At 41.3% G+C, this 18,467-nt stretch overlaps 1 protein-coding gene across 2 annotated transcripts in view; it reads right to left on the bottom strand.

Moving 5' to 3' along the window:
- Positions 1 to 18,467, bottom strand: part of LOC117405878 (cell adhesion molecule DSCAM) — a 174,801-nt gene that overhangs the window by 50,237 nt on the left and 106,097 nt on the right. Inside the window, exons 4-10 of one of the 2 annotated variants that reach the window (XM_059030798.1) lie at positions 13,187 to 13,333; positions 12,251 to 12,529; positions 11,438 to 11,713; positions 8,899 to 9,195; positions 3,375 to 3,650; positions 1,775 to 2,053; positions 958 to 1,077 (exon numbers count right to left, since the gene is read on the bottom strand). In XM_059030798.1, the coding sequence (XP_058886781.1) occupies positions 958 to 1,077; positions 1,775 to 2,053; positions 3,375 to 3,650; positions 8,899 to 9,195; positions 11,438 to 11,713; positions 12,251 to 12,529; positions 13,187 to 13,333 (1,674 nt within the window). Of the gene's footprint in view, positions 1 to 957; positions 1,078 to 1,774; positions 2,054 to 3,374; positions 3,651 to 8,898; positions 9,196 to 11,437; positions 11,714 to 12,250; positions 12,530 to 13,186; positions 13,334 to 18,467 lie in introns of those variants that run through there. The other variant, XM_059030800.1, reaches the window with a different exon arrangement.

Genomic DNA, 18,467 nt, shown 5'->3' with positions numbered 1-18,467 from the left:
TGTAGTCAACTACTTGTGGTTAGCTGGGGGTCAAGTGGTGGCAGTAGTCACACTCTGTTGCATTGGAAGAGAAAAAAAAAATGTTCAAGCATTATGCAAAATAAGAAGAGAATTACTTGTTATGCTAATGCCTGACTGACCTTTTTTTTTTTTCTTCTCCCCTGCACAGTTTTAATTGGCTGTACTCTCATCAGACAGAGAGACCTGGAGACCCCCGTACAGTGCGACTGGCAGACAAATTGGAGGTACATCTCCGGTGAGCGTGCAGCAAAGTCGCTGTCATCAAAAGGCTAACTAAAACTGTCAGCCACCATTAATCTGAACGGGGGCCTGATTCCTTCTGAAGCTTTAAAAAACAACCAAGTCCCTCTGCTCCTGTGATGACTGGCTGGAACGGCGCAGCTCAGGAACTATGTAGCTATGTCAGCAGACACTTCAACTTGGAGGGGTGACACTCCCTCCTGCTCCCCCCCCATCAGTCCTCAAAGGGTCAGCTGGCATAGTGGAATAGTCCTTGCTTGGGACTCTGGCTTCATCACTAAGGCTAAGTTTGAATCCTGCTGTTAAATCTGCTACCGTGCCTAGTTTGAAAGTGAATGGATTGCAAATGGAAGCAGCGAGCGATCAGCACATTCATATTGAAACGATTTAAGATCCTCTTTTCATATAGCATGGTATCAAAGGAAACATGTGAATGAAGTATGGTGGGCCAGGTCTGTAAATGGACGGAATGTGTATATGCGTGATTAATTGATACATTGATAATATCTGATCCAACAAAGTCATTTCCTTTGCTTTATCCTTCTGCTTTCATCATACAAGGTGTGTGTTATATACAGAGAATTACTGTATGTTCAGGTCAATAGAGCAAGATGCATTCCTTTAATAAAACCGACTTATACTAACCTAAAAAAAAGACTGTTATTAAGATGTCTGAATGAAAGAAGAAATACCCACCTTTTGAATACTTCCATACAATAGTGGGGACAGGGTACCCCTCTGCAGAGCAGTTCAGTATTACAGCCTTCCCATATATACCGTCTTGGTCACTGGGCTGAACCACAAACCTAGGAGGAACTGAGATAATAAAAAAAAAGAGTAAAAACAAGTCCAGGGTGGGTATTCTGGAGGGAGCGCCACACTGGCTCTGGCGCTCCCGTTGGTTTGGGAGGCAAAACCAGCAGGGATTGTTTCTCCTCAACGCGCTACAGCGGACTCTACTGTCCAGGCGCTTAGTGAGCTCAGACGGACACCTGCACGGCTGGCTGGTACCGAGTTCCTGGGTGTAAAAGAGGAGACTGGGATTGGAGGACGCCCACTGAACCTTCAGTTTTCCTGAGCTGTGTGGGGAATTGCTGCGGTGAGGAGAAAAAACAATTGGACATTCTAAATTGGGGAGAAAATCTGGGGTAAAATAATTGAGTACTTCCTTTTCCCCCCTTCTGCCTGACACAGTGCTTGTGTATATCGAAGTTTAATTAGCCCAGGGTGACATCAGCAAAAATACAATACACAAAACTGAAATAAATGTTACTGTGCTGGGACAATGTATGGACTTCCTTCTCATACTTATGTTGAGTTTCAAATAGCTAAATGAGGCTCAGAAATTATTTATAGCTCGACTAACATTCTGTTACTCACTGGGCTTAATAAGGTTTAAAAAAAAAAAAAACACAAGCAAACAAAAACAATGGTAATTGTTCAGTTTCTCCTCCTCTCCTCTCCTGTTATGGAAAGTCTGTATCCCCTGTGTGCCAATTAACCAGCTGCTTACCCCTCACGATTAATTGGCTTTGGTGTTCCACGGCAGCTGCATCATTCCTTGCAATGCAGGTATAATTCCCATTGTGCATCAGTGAGAGATTTGATATCCGCAGAGAGCTGGTGAAGTCAATGTTGTCAATGGTGACGCCCAGGCTGGCTGGGATTGGCCGGCCGTCCTTCTGCCAGGTGATGGCGATTGGTAGATCCCCTGAGACGACCACACACGGGATGAAGACACGTTGGCCAATGGAGAACCGCGGGAACTCGAAGGGCTGGATAAATGGGGGGACTGCATGAGAGAGAGAGAGAGAGAGAGAGATTTTAGCAGCACCAAACCAGCATTCAACCCTTTCAAAACAAAGAGGGTGGGTGGGGGCTCATGAATTATTCAAGGATGGAAGACTGCCCTAGCATAGCAGTTTGACCCGTTTCTGGCTTTACTATGGGTCTAAATTAGACATACCTGAACTTGTTACCTCTACACTGTGGTTAAACAAGCATGTATTAAAACCTGGAAAGGGGTGAAACTGCCATGTAGGAGTCTTATTTGCATCCCTGTTAGTGCGCATGATAGTATATTAATGAAAAGGTAGTTTTCAGTTACATTTTGCTTTTTTATGATGTTTTAATAATAATTCAGAGAATTGCTCAAATACTGTTTGTTTTGCAGGGCTTTACCTGCATTAAGAACCACTCTTCAGTTCTAGTTGTCTGCAATGCATATATTATGTAGACTAGATCAGCCAAAGAGTCAGTGATTAGCTACTTTGGATCACATTGCCCATTGCATTGCTCGCAATACAATTGAATAGCCAAGAGGCTTCAAACTAGGCTCAACTTGTTGGTTTTGCTTCCAGTGAGATATCAGGAATTCAGTGCTAATGCTAATGTGAAGTCAGGGATCATTAGCACAAAGAACAGAATGTCAACTGGGGCCTGGTTCTCTGTTAGGTGTCAGGGCACAAAGCAGACATGTATTTGGACAGTGAACTGATCCTAACTAACTTTCCCTGGCCCTCACATCCCCAGGCTGGGTCACTCAGCTCTGTTACAGCACCGTAAGCAGAAAGCCAGGAGAGTCACTCAATAGAGCTGCAAAAAGGCAGCGTTGAAATAAACAACACTTTAACATTTATTTAATTCACTGCGAAATTGAGAAAATGGTCTCCGCTACTTATTTAAGTCATAACAAAGTAGAGATAATGGACACCAAGGATCTTTCAAGCTGCTTCTGTATTATAAGCATCAGCGACGCACATTAACTAACTCAACGCTCAATGGAATGTGTTTCATCTACTTTGTTTATGAATTGCAACTGAAGTTTTTTTTTCCCCCCTTTGAGAATTATGGCCCAAAGCCATTTACATTACTTCAAATTGTCATTAGCATCCAAACCAAAGGAGTTTAAAAAGATTCCTCAATCTGAGCAAAAGTATCACAACAGTCTCCTCAGTTGAAACCACACCCTCGTCCCTCCCCCTAGATCCTTTCCTCTTATGGAAACTAGCCTTGCCCATATTGTCTCGGCCCCCTGCTGGATTCCAGCTCTGCCCAGCTCTGCCAGGTCAAAACAATGAGAAACGAAGACCCCCGAAGAGTGCGAGACGTACCCTTGACAGTGACATACACGCTCTGGCTGGTGGAGAGTTGGGGCTGCACCAGCACGTTGCAGGTGTATGCCCCTTCATCCACATCCTTCTGCACGTCAGACACCTTGAGGGTGCCGTTGCTCTCGAAGGCACGCTGGCGGTGGTTGAATGGCAGCAGGTTGGAGTTCTTGTACCACTTGATGGAGTAATACGGGTAGCCAATCACACGGCAGTGAATGTAGGTGTCCCGACCCGCTATCGCTGTAATGTTTTTCATTGGCCGGATGCTTGCTGGACCTTCAAAAACACAGAAAAAAACTCTTTGAAATAATTATTACATACTTATACTGATGTTAGAGGGGGAAAAAGTACATTTTTGTAACAATGGCATCAATATTTTATGGTTCTGTTGACTGTTGTGCTGGACCATCAGGAGGTTTAAAAAAAAATGGGAGTGTTGATTGTCTTCTTTCGTGCCATAAAATGGGGGTGACCAGATGTTCGAATGTACCAGAAAATGTATAATAGCTAGATCACATTTTTCAAGCATACTTAAATCTGTTTCTAAACATTAATTCTGAATTTACTGTCATATGTTCCATTCTGAAGGGTATCAGTAATGAATTAGATCTTCTTAAATATGCTAATCAAGAAAAATTACAACAATTCTATATAAAAAAACAAAATGATATTTTGCTGCATCATATTTTGGTTGGAGAAAAAGTGGAGTTGCAAAACAAATCCTGGTACCAATTTACATGAAGTGTCTCTAATTACTGTGCATTTACATAGTAGTTATTAGTAAACCAATGCGTACTTACACATAATTACAATGTTATTATGCATAGTTCCAATGTACTTTGTGTATATTTGTTTGCACAATATATGTAAGCACACAATTAAGTACATTGTAACTATGCATAATAACATTGCAATTATGTGTAAGTGCACATCCATTTACTAAGTAACTACCATGTAACTACACAGTAATTAGAGACACTTAATGTAAAGTGTTACCCACATTGTTATGTTTCACAAAGACAGCTTGCTTATTACAAAGTTGTACTACATGATAAAAAAGCTGGTTGATTTGATTAACCTATATCCCCATAAACTACTAATGGATTTTGATTAAAGAGCATTTTACAGTATCAGGGAATCCTCCTCTTGTTTTAGGAACAATCCCAGGATAACTGGTAGATACAATCTAGGGGACTTCCCCAGTTCTGTAAAATGTTCTAATAAATTGAGCTGTTGTCTATCGGTGGGCTGTAGGTTTATCAAAGCTGTAGCGCAAAAAAAAAAAAAGACAAAAATGGCAGGCTAGTGATATTAGATGTGTATCACCAAGGTACCCTGGGAATGATTTCGGGGGGGTATTCCACCTCAACTCCTGTTAGACGACCTCTCATTGGCCTGCCATGGTCATGTGATGCGTTAGGCACTGTATCACTCTACAAACACAAGTGTATTTTTTTCTCATGTCCACAGGTGCAGTCATTTTGCCCTTGATATTGTTTTTATACTACAGCTTGCTGGACTGCCATACTGACCTCTCAGTGACCTTGAAGTTGTTAATTTAGGTTTTATCTGTACATTTTCAGGGGTTAATCAGTGATAAATGCCTAATGACTCCTTACCAAGAAAAGTTGAAAAATAAACACAAGACCATCATACGCCTGTGAAAAGCATTACACCTGTCATCATACATTAAGGACTGAAGTCATACAGGACTTAATACAAAACATAATTCACAGAAAAGAGAGAACAGAAATACCTTGTTACAGTCGCCAGTTAAAATGTATGCACTTACCTGTAATGTAATGCCTGTATCAAACACATGTAATGTAATACCTCGATCACTTACCTATAATGTAATACTTCTATCACACACCTGTAATGTAATACCTCTATCACACACCTGTAATGTAATACCTCTATCACACACCTGTAAATGTGATTCCTCTATCACACACCTGTAATGTCATTCCTCTATCACACACCTGTAATGTAATACCTCTATCACACACCTGTAATGTCATACCTCTATCACACACCTGTAATGTCATACCTCTATCACACACCTGACTTCATGGTTGTAATCACACGTAAAGTCCACTGCCATGCAAGACGCAGGAATTTAAATTTAAGACAACTGAAAAACAATCATTTTCTGGACACAGTCTGACAACCAGTTTCTCTCCAACCACTCTATACTGCAGCAAGATCTTCCTTTTCCATACTAAGGCATTGATCTGATTCACGTGAAGACCAATGATGTGAATCAGGTCTCTCTGTGCAAGCTGGGAGGTACAAGTGGTGCACGCGCACACACACAGACACTCAGGCATGCACACAAACACAGACACTCAGGCATGCACGCATGCACACACACACGCACACTGCACACACATTCACAGTGATAATGGACAAGCCAATAGGAGTGAACTGCATGAAGTTAATTTAGAAAACAATTGCAAGTACCACTTTAATATAAAAAAGGCTTTTATTTTGTTGTGTTTATTTACTGGTATTCTCCCTTTCAGCATTTCAGTTTATAGGATTTTTGTAGCCAGAAGACCCTGTGTGGCAATAACTTTTATTAAGTTGGTGAGCTAAGAAACAGGCTCAGCTGGTAACCGAACTCAAAAACTATATTGTCTCAAAGTGTAGTGCATGCTGAATTGTTTAGTGTATCCATTAACTTGCTGGGCAGTATTTTGGATCTAACAATAAAAAAAAATGCAAATAAAAAAAAAATGGTAACAGTGTAAAACTAACAAAATACAGCCTATTTGGAGCAGCTGTATTATTGTTCAGAGTCATTTTTGTCTAGTTTTATACCACTGCAACTAATGAATTCCTCACAGAAAACAGCCATTTACACTGCCTTCAAATAGGGCCCTGTGTTTTATTGCATTCAATCTCATGCAATAATAATATATTTATTAAGCTGAAAAAAGGCACAAGAACAGAAGCATGGTCTTTAACAGCGCCCTGTTCATTTTTTACCTAGAGTAAGCTTCTTCTCTTCCTATAGCCTCGGGACATCTAGTGCTTTGTTGAAAGTGCAGGGTCTGTCCATCTATTGAAAACCCAGAGAGCACCCATAAAAGCACTTCTCAACTTATAAGAAAGCATGCATTGCTTGTGCTGTGGCCCACGCGAGCCACATGGAATACCATGTATCAGACCAATATGTGAAGAGCAAGTTGCCTAAAATTACATTTTCTTTTTTCTTTTGGTTCGTTCACCCTATTTTGTTTACAACCATGAGTGTTTCTTGTTCCATTTACTCAAATATTGCTTTTTTAATGTATTTTGTATTGCTGTATGAGTCTGTGTTAAGGTGTTTCAGTTTAGCAGTTGCTATTCAGTTCTAGTTGCCTAAAGACTTATTAAATGTAGGCTTATTAGTGAGAGCCAGCACCATCTAGTACACAGCAGTGTATTGCCAAAAACAAAATGAAACCTGATCCGAACTGGCAGATTACTAGACGGTGCTAGTATTTAATGCTATTAAGAAACGTTGTACTATGTTAATGTATCTAGGGCAGGCGGCTTGAAGTGAAGAGCAGACCCTGAACTCAGGTGAAAGCACTTTAACGCAAAGTGAAACACAGGATGTCATTGTTATAAGAAGCGCGCAGAATGATGGCACACATCATAAAAAAGGGAAGGGGACAGTATCAGGGTTAGATAACTCTGCTTTCTTTAAAGTCAGGGCTAGGTTTATTCTATTTCCTCATCTGGAATGTCTCCTAACCTCTGAACCTAATTCCTTTCCCAGATCTGCCTAGCCCTGTTCCTTGCAGAACATCTCCAGCAGTGTACAGTAGTGTTCTTCCTATGAGATCCTTCTGCCATGCTCGCTTTGTATGGTCCCCTGTGTGTTTTTAAGGGCGGAGTCTCACAGATGCATAATTCATCCAGAAGTAACATTAAGCCTTACAACCTATGCTAGTGGTGGTGTTGTAGTTTCACAAATTGGACGCTATCATTTCCATCCGTTTCAGTGGAAACACTTTACTTCCCATGGAGGGGAGTTAATGTCGGCTCCTCAGCGCTGTTTCTCTCTGCTTCTTCTAAACTAGCAGGCAGGAGCCCGGGGGTAATATTTCTTCTCAGCCGTGTGGAAAATTGTTATTTTAATAGCTTTCCAACACAAAACCATTACCCGGCATTAGATAAGGAATATTGCATTTCAAAAATGATTGCTGACAAAATGTAAGCAGTAATTAAACCAGGCCAGAACACAGACGTTCAGATTCAATTGAAGAAACTGGGATGGAAAACATATTACTGAGAATTGGATAAGAACCAGGTCACCCTTGCAAAGAAGATGTGTGATCTCAAGAGGTTTTACCTGGTAAAATATATCTATTCACACACACACACACACACACACACACACATACATGAAAATGCAATGATTTCTGAAATTAAACTTTTTGATTAGGCATAACAGGCAGATATAAAACAATTACTTTCACAGGCAACAAAGGCTAGTTCTCTAGCAATATAATAAAGACAAATATAGAGTTGAGACTGACATGCATACAGGCCAATAAACATGCAGCTAGGAAAGATTACAGAGAGACATAATGGGAAGGAAGAGCGATAAACAGACAACAAGGCATACTGACTAATGAACATTACAATGATAGACATATAGATAGACAGATAGACATATAGATAGATAGATAAAAAATGTTGTTGTAAAAAAGAACACACATGTATACATAGCATGTACAATATAAAACAAGCTTTCCTGATCCATAAATTGAATGACAAAAGTGTACTGTAGTGATTTAGGAAGCAGGGATGAATTTTAGGATGCAAAGTCTACTGTGTGAGTAAGAAAAATTCCAAGTTTTTTACACGCCAAATAGCGAAACGCTAAAAAACGAGCGCTCTTAACAGTTTTGTCGATCCTGTTCATCAGATTAGTTGGCCCGCCACTGCTATGGTTCAAACCTGAGCATTATGTTAAAACACGACGAGGCAAAGGTGGGCATGCAGCTACAGATACCAACAACAAGACATGAAATTCTGATTCACAAGCAGCTGAGAACACGAAGCATATATGAGAAGCTACAGTAATTCAAGGACAGTATACTAGATCTAGAAACAAAAATGCCATTCCTCTTCCATAATTAGAGGATCCGGTACCTTTCTGATTACAAATTAACCCCTGGACGTGTATATATGTATATATATATATATATATATATATATATATATATATATATATATATATATATATATATATATATATATAATCATGATGACAAACTAGCAGATTGAGAAAGAATGATAGAAAAGGGTAGAATATGATAGGCTGATAAAGACACACAAAAATAGTGACAGCCAGATTGGAAGGATTGGAATCCAGATTAACGAAAAAAAAAACAACACAATGCTATCCTGAAATGAGCTCAAGTAAGGTTAGTTTGGCACTTTCCAAGGCTACTTCAAGCATGCATGAACTTTACAACCAGAATGAGTTATGTGTGTGTTTTGGAGGAGCTGATTTGACAAGCACCTCTTACGTTTATTCGAGCCTGGTAGGTGACGACTCCGGCTGAATTGTTGCCGGCGCAGCGGTAGACCCCTCCGTCGCGGACCTGGCTGTTGGAGATGTTCAGGTAGCTCAGCACGTTGCCCTCCGAGGTGATGAAGTGGCCGATGCGGTGGCTACTATCCTTCACGGCGGGCTCGTCATCCAGCATCCAGGTGATGGTGGGCAGCGGGGTCCCCTTGACATTGCACATGAGGGACACCGGCTCGTTGGGGCTCACCACTTTCTCGCTGAAGGCAGACATGATCTTTGGAGTCCCGTCTGGTTTAGGTGAAGAGAAAGAGACACTCGTATTAGTGACGGTCTCTTATACACTTTGGTCTTTGCTTGTACCATGTTGGGATGGAAATAAGACTCCTGTTGCATAGCAGTTTCATCCATAGCAGTTTTTAATAGAGCTTGATTAGCCACAGTGTATAGATAACAAGCTCAGGTGTGTCCTCTTAAACTAGGAGTGGATCAAACTGTTATGAGTCTTATTTCCATCCCTGTTATGCCACATTTTATAATGCTTACTGTACTCTTTAAAATTTTAGTTTTAGCAGGGCAAATGCTCGTACCCCGTAGAGTTTACATAAACAGTTTTAATAATTTCAAAAAAATTTAAATATGGAAAATCCCCTATAAAAGTTTACCACGGTATCTTTGTAAGGTATTTTTGCAGTTTTACCATGTTTTTCCAGTGATTATGCTATGCATTTACCATAGTTCATCCTAATTTGCCAGGTTTAATGCTTTACCACACCTCTGTGCTTTGCAATGCTTACCTATGCTTTACCGTGCCTTCACTATGCTTTGCCATGATTTTACTGTGGTAAACTTTTATAAGGGATGGAAGGCTGTGATGCTTGTCATGGTACGCTCTGTTGTAATGCACTGCATAGGGGTATCTGACAGCCAGTTGGCCACTGCAATGAAACACGGCAACACCAAATTACAGGAAAAAGCTTTGAGGGCTGTCATGTATTATCCAAATTTAAAAATAAAAGCTGGAATATTGTGACTGAATTCCCTCTATATCTCCCTCATACCATACGCTGCAGGCAGACTGTTAGCCATAACCCAAATAAGAGCCATGGAACGATATTGCAGATCAGCTGGCATGTGCTTCTCTTTGCTAATGCCTGGAACACCTGTTGGTTTTAACAGCACTCCTTTTCTTCACTGCTTTTAGCAGAATTATAGTGCATTAAGGGGATGAAATAAAAGGAGACGACCCCTTTCAACTTCCTTTTCCTGTACTGCTGCTGCCATTGCTCTGAAGACAAAAAGCTGCTGGCTTTTCATCCTGAATGAAAACTGACACACAACAAATAAATCGTCAAGCGCACTCATGCCTTTTTTTTTTATTTCCTTCTTTTGGTGACAGGCTTTTTGTGAGATGAAAGCCGACATTATTTTCACAGCGAGACCCGAGTATCTTTCAAACCTCGCCTGCTGTCGCTCTCTGATAACCCGCACTCTCTCTACATCATTATAGATTATCAATACGCTCTTTATAGAGTTCGGTGGCCACGGGAGACGGTTGCTGCGGCAACCGGGCCTACGTAGGCAATGTCAGCCTTCTCTAGATGTTCTAATAGCAGTCGCCACACCGTGACTGCACCGCAGGCCTCATTAGCAAACAGGTTCTACACGAATCGATCACTTTCTTTGGCACTGCAAAGTCACACAATACATATTCCCTGATTTTTTCTTGCGTTCATTTTTGCTTTGTAAGCCTGATGGTAGGACATCAGGGACTGCATAAGCCAGGGCTATTCCACAGTGTGCACCCATGCGTGTAAGTTAAAGTGTGTGTGTGTGTGTGTGTGTGTGTGTGTGTGTGTGTGTGTCAGCACAGGTGTGCTGCTCTGCACGTGTGTGTCTTAACAAGTACTCACGTCTGTGTTTCCATGACAAGCAGAACTCTTTGTGGAGTGGCTTGTGCAACCTGCTTGGGTATTACTGAGTGTGTCTGTGTGCGTGCATTCGTTTGCATGAGCACTTTTGTTTTTGCATGAATAACCACGTGGATGGCTCCAGTTGTAAAGTCATTTCCTGGTAACACATCACGGCTCCAGCTGATCACTACTTAACAAATCTATCAGAATTCAAAACACACACGCAAATGCTGTTTATTGTTTGAAGTTTAGAACCAAAATAGTTTATGTCATATAAAGATGAACTTCAATACAATGCTTTTTTTTTTATTACCGTTGAAGTTGCTTACAGTTCCCAAAAAGGTTAGATTTTCATTTAAAATAAAACATGGTGGTGGACCCTGGTGTTTCCCTTTTCACAGTTCTTATGTAATTCTATTACGTAAATAAAGCCTTCATAGATTCTAAACAGGAACTGTTTTCTGAAATATTTTTTACAGGTAGAATGGCGCTGAAATGCGCTGTCAGATGTTTGACTTTCAGAATCTTATGTAAAAGAACCCTACCATTGAGCATATGAATAATCTGAACATCAGCAGTATTGAGATCCACTGAACAGACCTCCAGAGACCGACACTCACCTTCCAGGATGACTTGTACGAAATCCTGGGCGGACATCTTGTCTTTCCTGGCGAAGCACTGATAGGCCCCCCCGTCGCTCTTGGCCATGCCGTCCATCACCAGGATCTCCCTGTTGTTGCCCGTGATGCGCACGCTGTTCCCCGGGTTGATGATCTCTCCGTTCCGGTACCAGGACAGCTCGTAGTCGTCCGTTCCCGTCACGCTGCAGGACAGCGACACCTGGCTCCCCACGCTGCCCTTCACCTTACGGGGGCTGACAACCGCACGCAGAGGCTCTGAACGACAAGCACAGAGGTACAGCATGTCAGAGATCACCAGTGTAGACTGTCTATACTGAACACTGATGAATCGCTGCATTCCACCTTGGTTCATTACATACTCCACTTCAACATCCTAGCACAAACCATGCAGAAGGATTACAGAAGGTGAATATCAGAGTGTGAATTACATACAAGACAACAATGCCCCTATTTCAACAGGTCCATTCTTTAAGTCTGTGCCATTACATAACCTTCAAATATATAACATGTTTTAAATGGCAAACAGAATGGTGAAGCTCATACAAAATAGCTTATCTTCCGGGCTATAAAAAAAAACTGATCCAACATTGTAGTACATTACCTTGTGGACAATATTGATGGAGAAATGTGGTATTTGAAGGCTTTATGTCTTCATCACGTTATCAATAGTACAGTAGTTCTACCCGAATAGCAATTAACATTGATGACAGGGGTCACCATCATTACTGATATCTAGGCCCTGTAAGTGATGGCACCGACGCGATCCATGCCACTCCTGCTGAGGTGACTCACGTTTCACATGGAGACGCCCGATGACCTCGGCATTGCCGTAGCTGTTCCACACCTCGCACGCGTAGCTGCCGGAGTCGCTCGCCCTGGCGTTCTCGATCAGAAGCCCGGTGACGGTCTGCCGGAACCTGCTGTCAGGCTCCAGAGGGACGTTGTCCTTCAGCCAGCGGTACTTGGGAGCCGGGTGTCCAGAGGCTTTGCAGGGCAGCTCCACCCGCTGGGTGGACTTGGCCTTCCGGTGCTCAAAGCCATCAAGAATGACAGGAGCCGAATTTGTTGGGTCTGGACGACAAGAAACAACAGGAAAGATGTTACCTTTCGGTCCTCACCTAACGCGATTTTCTTTTTCGCATTTGTTTATACAATTAATAAAAGATTTATTTTTTACAGAAGAGTGTTAATGTACTAGTCTCGTACACCTCTGGAGGATGGGGTCCTAAACCAGTTTTAAATCTAGGTCACAGGGAAATGCCAGAAGTTCACATTGTTGCAACTGCGAAGGATTTCAGAGGCGTGGAGACAGAACAGTTTTCCCAACCACTAAAAGGTTCATCCCTCCAAGGCAGCTTTAAGCATGTTGGAGAGGAGATGATGAGAAGGTCACATTAGCACTACCTGTGCAATCCATGCTCTATGGATAAACAGAAAGGACTACAAGCCTGCCAGTTCAGCACCTTTAAGAGCACCGGAAAGAATGAATAACCAAATCTTATGAGGAAGACAATAATGCAGTCGTACGCAGGGGGTTGCGTTTTGTTTGTTTGTTCTCTTAACAAATGAAAATATTGCTCAACTGAGATCTTGTTTAAAGGAGGAGGACTTGATAGGTGTGCCGAAGACATCTGTGCTCCGTTGTGACTTGTTGTAGATAGCCTGTGTGGGTGTAGGAGACAGAGAGAGGGGGGTTGGAAGAGCTCAGGCTCTTGGAGATAATCTCACCTGACACAAAGAGTCGCGCGCTGTTGCTTTGCCGGGTCTCTCCCGTGTAGCGATGCCGTGTGATGCAGCGGTAGTTATACAATCCGTCTTCGTTCTGTACATCCACAATATAAAAGGCTCCAGTGGATGTAATGAGAAATCTAGATCCTGAAACAGAAAGGGGAAACCCCATTGTTAACGATGACTCATTCAGATCACTTACAGGAAGATCACTCTACAAAGCAGAGCTCTCTGAGTTACACTTCCAGATGCTTTGCATAGTGGCCCTGCTACTGTGATGTGTGATGGGGATTGAAGATTTTCTGAAACCTACTGCCATGTAGGTCCATGCTTGTTCATTTCAAAGGGGTGGGGGAGGCAACTTTATGTTATTCTGAGACAGTACCATCAATACCATTACCTGTGCTTTTAAAATGTCCTGAAGCACAGCTACTTAAGGTTCTATACTCAGGTCCTACATCATTAAAATCCTGATCAGCAACGTGCAGTCAAAAATTAAATACTGGGTTTCAAACCTAGCAACTGCACAAGCCCAATACTGAGTAAACATATAGGCCAGCAAAAGTAGCGCACCAGGAATAGGGTACAATGGGGTAATGTTATTTTGGATTTTACTGTAAGTACCCCTAGAAAGATGCACAGGTTTCTTTAGCATAAGCAGCCCTAATCATGCAACAATAACCTGCTTTCCCAGAAAATAGCCTGTGTCTTTAAAGGCGAGAGAGAGAGAGAGAGAGAGAGAGAGAGAGAGAGAGAGAGAGAGAGAGAGAGAGAAATTCACACCCTCTCTTCCTTTTGTCTCTTCTTTCCCCGACACTAAATAATATTCCTCTTTTATCCTCTCCCCTGAACTCAGCCTGGCACCCTGCTAAGCGTCGAAAGTTAAAAGAAATTCTAAATGTATATTTGTTCCGTCGGCCCCTGAATGAGGAGCGCTTTCATTAAAACAGACAGCCTGTCATCCACGACAAAGACGAAGCAGCGAGCGCGTGTGCACTTCAAAAGCGTTTAGAACTTGCCAGCATGGAGAGTGACGTGCGTTTATTGCCCCGCTGATCTCTGGGAGTGCTCTGTTCTCTAGGCACACTTAATTTAATCACTCTCACTTTGCTGGGGCCAAATCTAATTTCTCCCGACTCTTCTACTTAGCATGCTAAATAAGGGCTTCCTTTTGAAGAAGCGCTCCATCCCCTTTCTTCGGAGGGTCGCTAGACAACCTGAAAAAACGAGAGCCAGTTTGTGGTCTGTCATTCCCTGCACTTTTAGGAGCAGAGGCCATCTCTTGTTTCTTACAAAGGTGCATCAGTTTGCTTTCAGGATGAAGCAGACATCAATAGCTAATAGGAAAACATCCTGTGCAGTACCCCAAAGCCCCCATAACAATATCATTCGACATAGGTACAGTACAGTAATATTGAAAAACCTACTAGTCATCTAGAAGGCCTGACCAAGAAGTGCATAAAGACAGCATGAGATGAAACGCTCTCTACAGGTTTAAAACCGTAACCCGAAAGAAACCTAACTGCTCTCGAATGCTCCCGAGCACTTCAGCCTCCAGTCAAACGATTCCAGAGCGCTATTGATTATACAGAGATTTCAGAGGTAAAAAGAAACTCTCCTATCTCCCTCGACCTGCCTCTTATGTGTGAATGGACTCAGATAATTTGCTGGTAGTGAACTGCCTACACCATACAGTTCATTTTGGGGTCCAGCAACCTGTAATAGAGAGCTCTTGTCATTTCTGTAGGGAATATCATACAGTGCTGTCAGACCCTCCAGACTTCCACTGCAGCCCACGGAACGAGAGATTGTTTCTCAGACATGAGTTGGATTCTGAAGCACTATGAGCAATAAGACATCTTGAGCCTAAATACTAATGAAAAAACTGATTCAGTAATAAAGACGCTTAATTGGTCTCAATTGGTCTCCTTTTAGTTTTATATATATTTTTTTTTTTTCATCCTCTACCTGACAAGCATTCCTTCCATGATTCCTTCTTTTCCCCCTCATTAATAATTCAGGAGGAGACAGCTGTGGGTTGATGCTCTCCTGACCCTTAGCAGCTGCCCATAATGCACCTGGATAGCCTTTTTCTTCTGATGCCCTACATGCAGACATTAACAGTGGATGTTACAGCATGTTAGCTGATGTTTGTCATGTCTCTCCGCTTTCAACACAAGTGCTGCTGCTGCATTCGAGTTGTTTTTTCTTTTCTTTTTTAAATTTCAAAGCCAGTAGCTGTCTACACTGAATACTGAAGTATGTTGTTACAGCTTTGCGGGAGACAGGTCGGTGCAGTTTCTAAGCAAGATCTGCATTAGCAGTGTTCAAAACATGCTATTGACAACCTTGCTGCCTTCCAGGGTGTACAGATGCCAGCTGTTATTTTCAGTGTAAATGTCACAAACAGCCCCCAGCAAATTGCAGCCTGAGGGCAGAGTAGATCTGTATGAGGAACAGGGCTTGGGATAGCAATACTGGAATAAAATAATACAAAAAAAGTTCTGCAATAGTCTCACAAAACTGTCCATAACTTAAAAAAAAAAAAATGCTATGCTGTTCTGCAACTGCCCATGTGGGGCTATTCACCAAATCATAATATATGATAAATCAGTTCTGGTTTATTACAAACAGAGCCCACTGTTAAATATTGCATACATTACATCATTATTCAACCCTTTAACATTACAAGCTGCCCATGGAGTGACAGAAGCAAGCTGTTGGCACATGGTGTTACCTCTTTCAATAAATGGTTATTACTTTTTACTTTCTGTTCCCATGAATTTGTTTTTAACATTTTACTGGATCTCAATTCAGTTTTAAAATGCAATAAGGGAAAAGATCAAAACACCAAGCTGGGTTGTAAAAATACAACTAAAACTCAAACAATAAAGAAATCTGCTCAGGCAAGAAGATTAGTGAGCTTTCTGCATCCCCAACTGAATTCAACAAAAAAAAAAAAAAAAAAAATCTGATGCGAAAGGCTTTTATTTCAGTGCACCACAGAATGTCTACTTTGCACTTCAAGACTCGCCATTAAGTAACTGTCAAAGGAGAGTGAGAATGGGAGGGGTGGTGGCTGTTTGGATAATCTCACAGCCTCCTTCACTATGTTTTTGTTGTTGTTATTTTGTCAGTATTAGTGCGATTTAGAATTTGGTGATTTAGTTTAGTTTATGATTTTCAGTCAATTGTATAGATATAATAAATACCCAAAGCTACTGTACCTTGGCATATTTGTCAAAAATGCTTATATTTAATGCCCTGATTAGACCCTTTTTGTAGGGATGGATGCTGTTCTTGGAAGGAATCAGCCTTGACGAGCAGGACAGCCTCTTGTTCCCAAGCTTTTGTTCCTATGTCTTTATGTTCTTAGGATTTTTTTTTTTAGGGTAGCCATTTCAAGACCTTATAGGTGGTGCACTTTCATGTGGCAACTCAAAGTTTATCTCGTATCTCCCAGGCTGAAGCTATGGGGCACAGTGTTTAACTGCTACCGTTAATGTTTTTTTTTCGATTTCTGACTCGCTGACCAGAGACGGGCACTCCTGTCCTTCACAGTATGTAGTTATGACTTGCGTCAAACACTGACCAGGGACTAATCCAATAACCTCCCACCGCAAAGACAAAACACCATTAAATAAAAATAAACAGGGTAACAGTATATGAACAAATATAAATCTGTGCAAATAAAGGATAGTGCATGCAACAAACGAGAAAACTGCAAACCCCCAAAGGAGAGCAGAAAGTAGGGAAGGCGAGTTTAAATGGAGACAGAAAACAAGAGCTATGCAGCCAGTAAGTCAATACTGTGCTCTTAAGTGTGTTTCTCTTGAGCACATACCCGAGCCGAGGTCTTCATACCGCACGCTCAATAAGAACGATTGTGTCCGTTCCAGTACACTGAACCTGCAGAGGACAGCTCGCCTAGTTAAACTGACAGGTGTGCACAAAAGGGCCTCAATAATGAATCGCTTTGGTTGTGGAAGATAACGCGTCACAGGACGCACCGCCCCCCAAACTCCCAGACTAGTCGACTGTCATGAACGTCACATGCTGCAGCTAATCTTTCTAAAATACAAGCCTCATTCATTTCCTTCTTTCCGTTTTAGTTACTATCTTTAATAACTGGCAGAAACATATTGTTTATGACAAAAAGAGTAATTTAAAGTAAAATACATCAAAAAAAGAATTATTTTGAGTTTCAAAGCTTATTTTTTTACAGTTACGCCCAGAGCCTTTTGATGTTGTTAATATGAAACAGTGGGACTACACTTAACCTTTAGTTACTGATGTTGGTCAGCGATGGAAATAAGACTCCCATTGCATAGCAGTTTGATCCATTCCTGGAAATACGTTGAGTTTAAGACTCACCTGAGCTTACCTATACACTGTGGTTAATCAAGCTCGTAGCAAAACCTGGAATGGGTGAAACTGCTATGCAATTATGTTCATCCTTGTTGGTACTATTAGTAAAAAGAGTTAATATTTTAGCTGAAAAAAAAAAGAAGATAAAAAATGACTGTCCTCTTGTTTTGACCAGGCATTTACAGGGCTATACAACCACAGTGTCACAGAAGGACAACATGGCAACACATCACTGCATCAGGAAAATAATCTAAAACTTTTGTTCAAATTCTAGAAGACCTTAATAATTAAACACAAGTTTAACTGAATGCTGCCAATGAACACATTATTTAAATTCAATCTTCCTTGAAGATGTTTTGCTTTCTCATGATAACACTATCTTGTAAACCAAAATGCAATAATATACTGTAGAGAGGTCCACGTTGATTAATCCCGGCTAGTTATTACTGACATAAGTAGCTTGCTTGAGCCTTTATGCCTTTACTTGTAGTGTTTTAATGCATAGCAATATATCCAGACTGCTGGGTCCACTTTATAACCTGAGATTCAGCCACCATTTGTTACTTTACTAAACAGCCCACAGTGACAGCTTTTGAATGAATTAAATAGATGGGCTTCTTTTTGCTAAGGGGAAAGGAGGAAGCTGCTGTTTTTGTTTGAGACAACATACAATTTAAGCTATTTAGTAGCTAGCTTATCATAGGCAAGTCAGCAGAAGAAAAAAATACAAAAACGATATGCTAAATAAATGCCGATACAGTGTTCAAATTATGCAGAGAAATTCCCCTGCCTGTATACACTTTCAAGTTTACAAACATTTGTCTTCCCAGAAAACCGCACAGCTTATCCGAGGTAATGGGATTTCTGAGGAGATTTTGAGAACCCGTTTTTTATTGAAAGACCTTGTATTGTA

This window comes from Acipenser ruthenus, chromosome 9 (assembly GCF_902713425.1).
Source record: "Acipenser ruthenus chromosome 9, fAciRut3.2 maternal haplotype, whole genome shotgun sequence".
Classification (NCBI taxonomy): domain Eukaryota; kingdom Metazoa; phylum Chordata; class Actinopteri; order Acipenseriformes; family Acipenseridae; genus Acipenser; species Acipenser ruthenus.
Note: the sequence above shows the minus strand (reverse complement) of the source record. Positions and strands in the feature narration are given on the sequence as shown.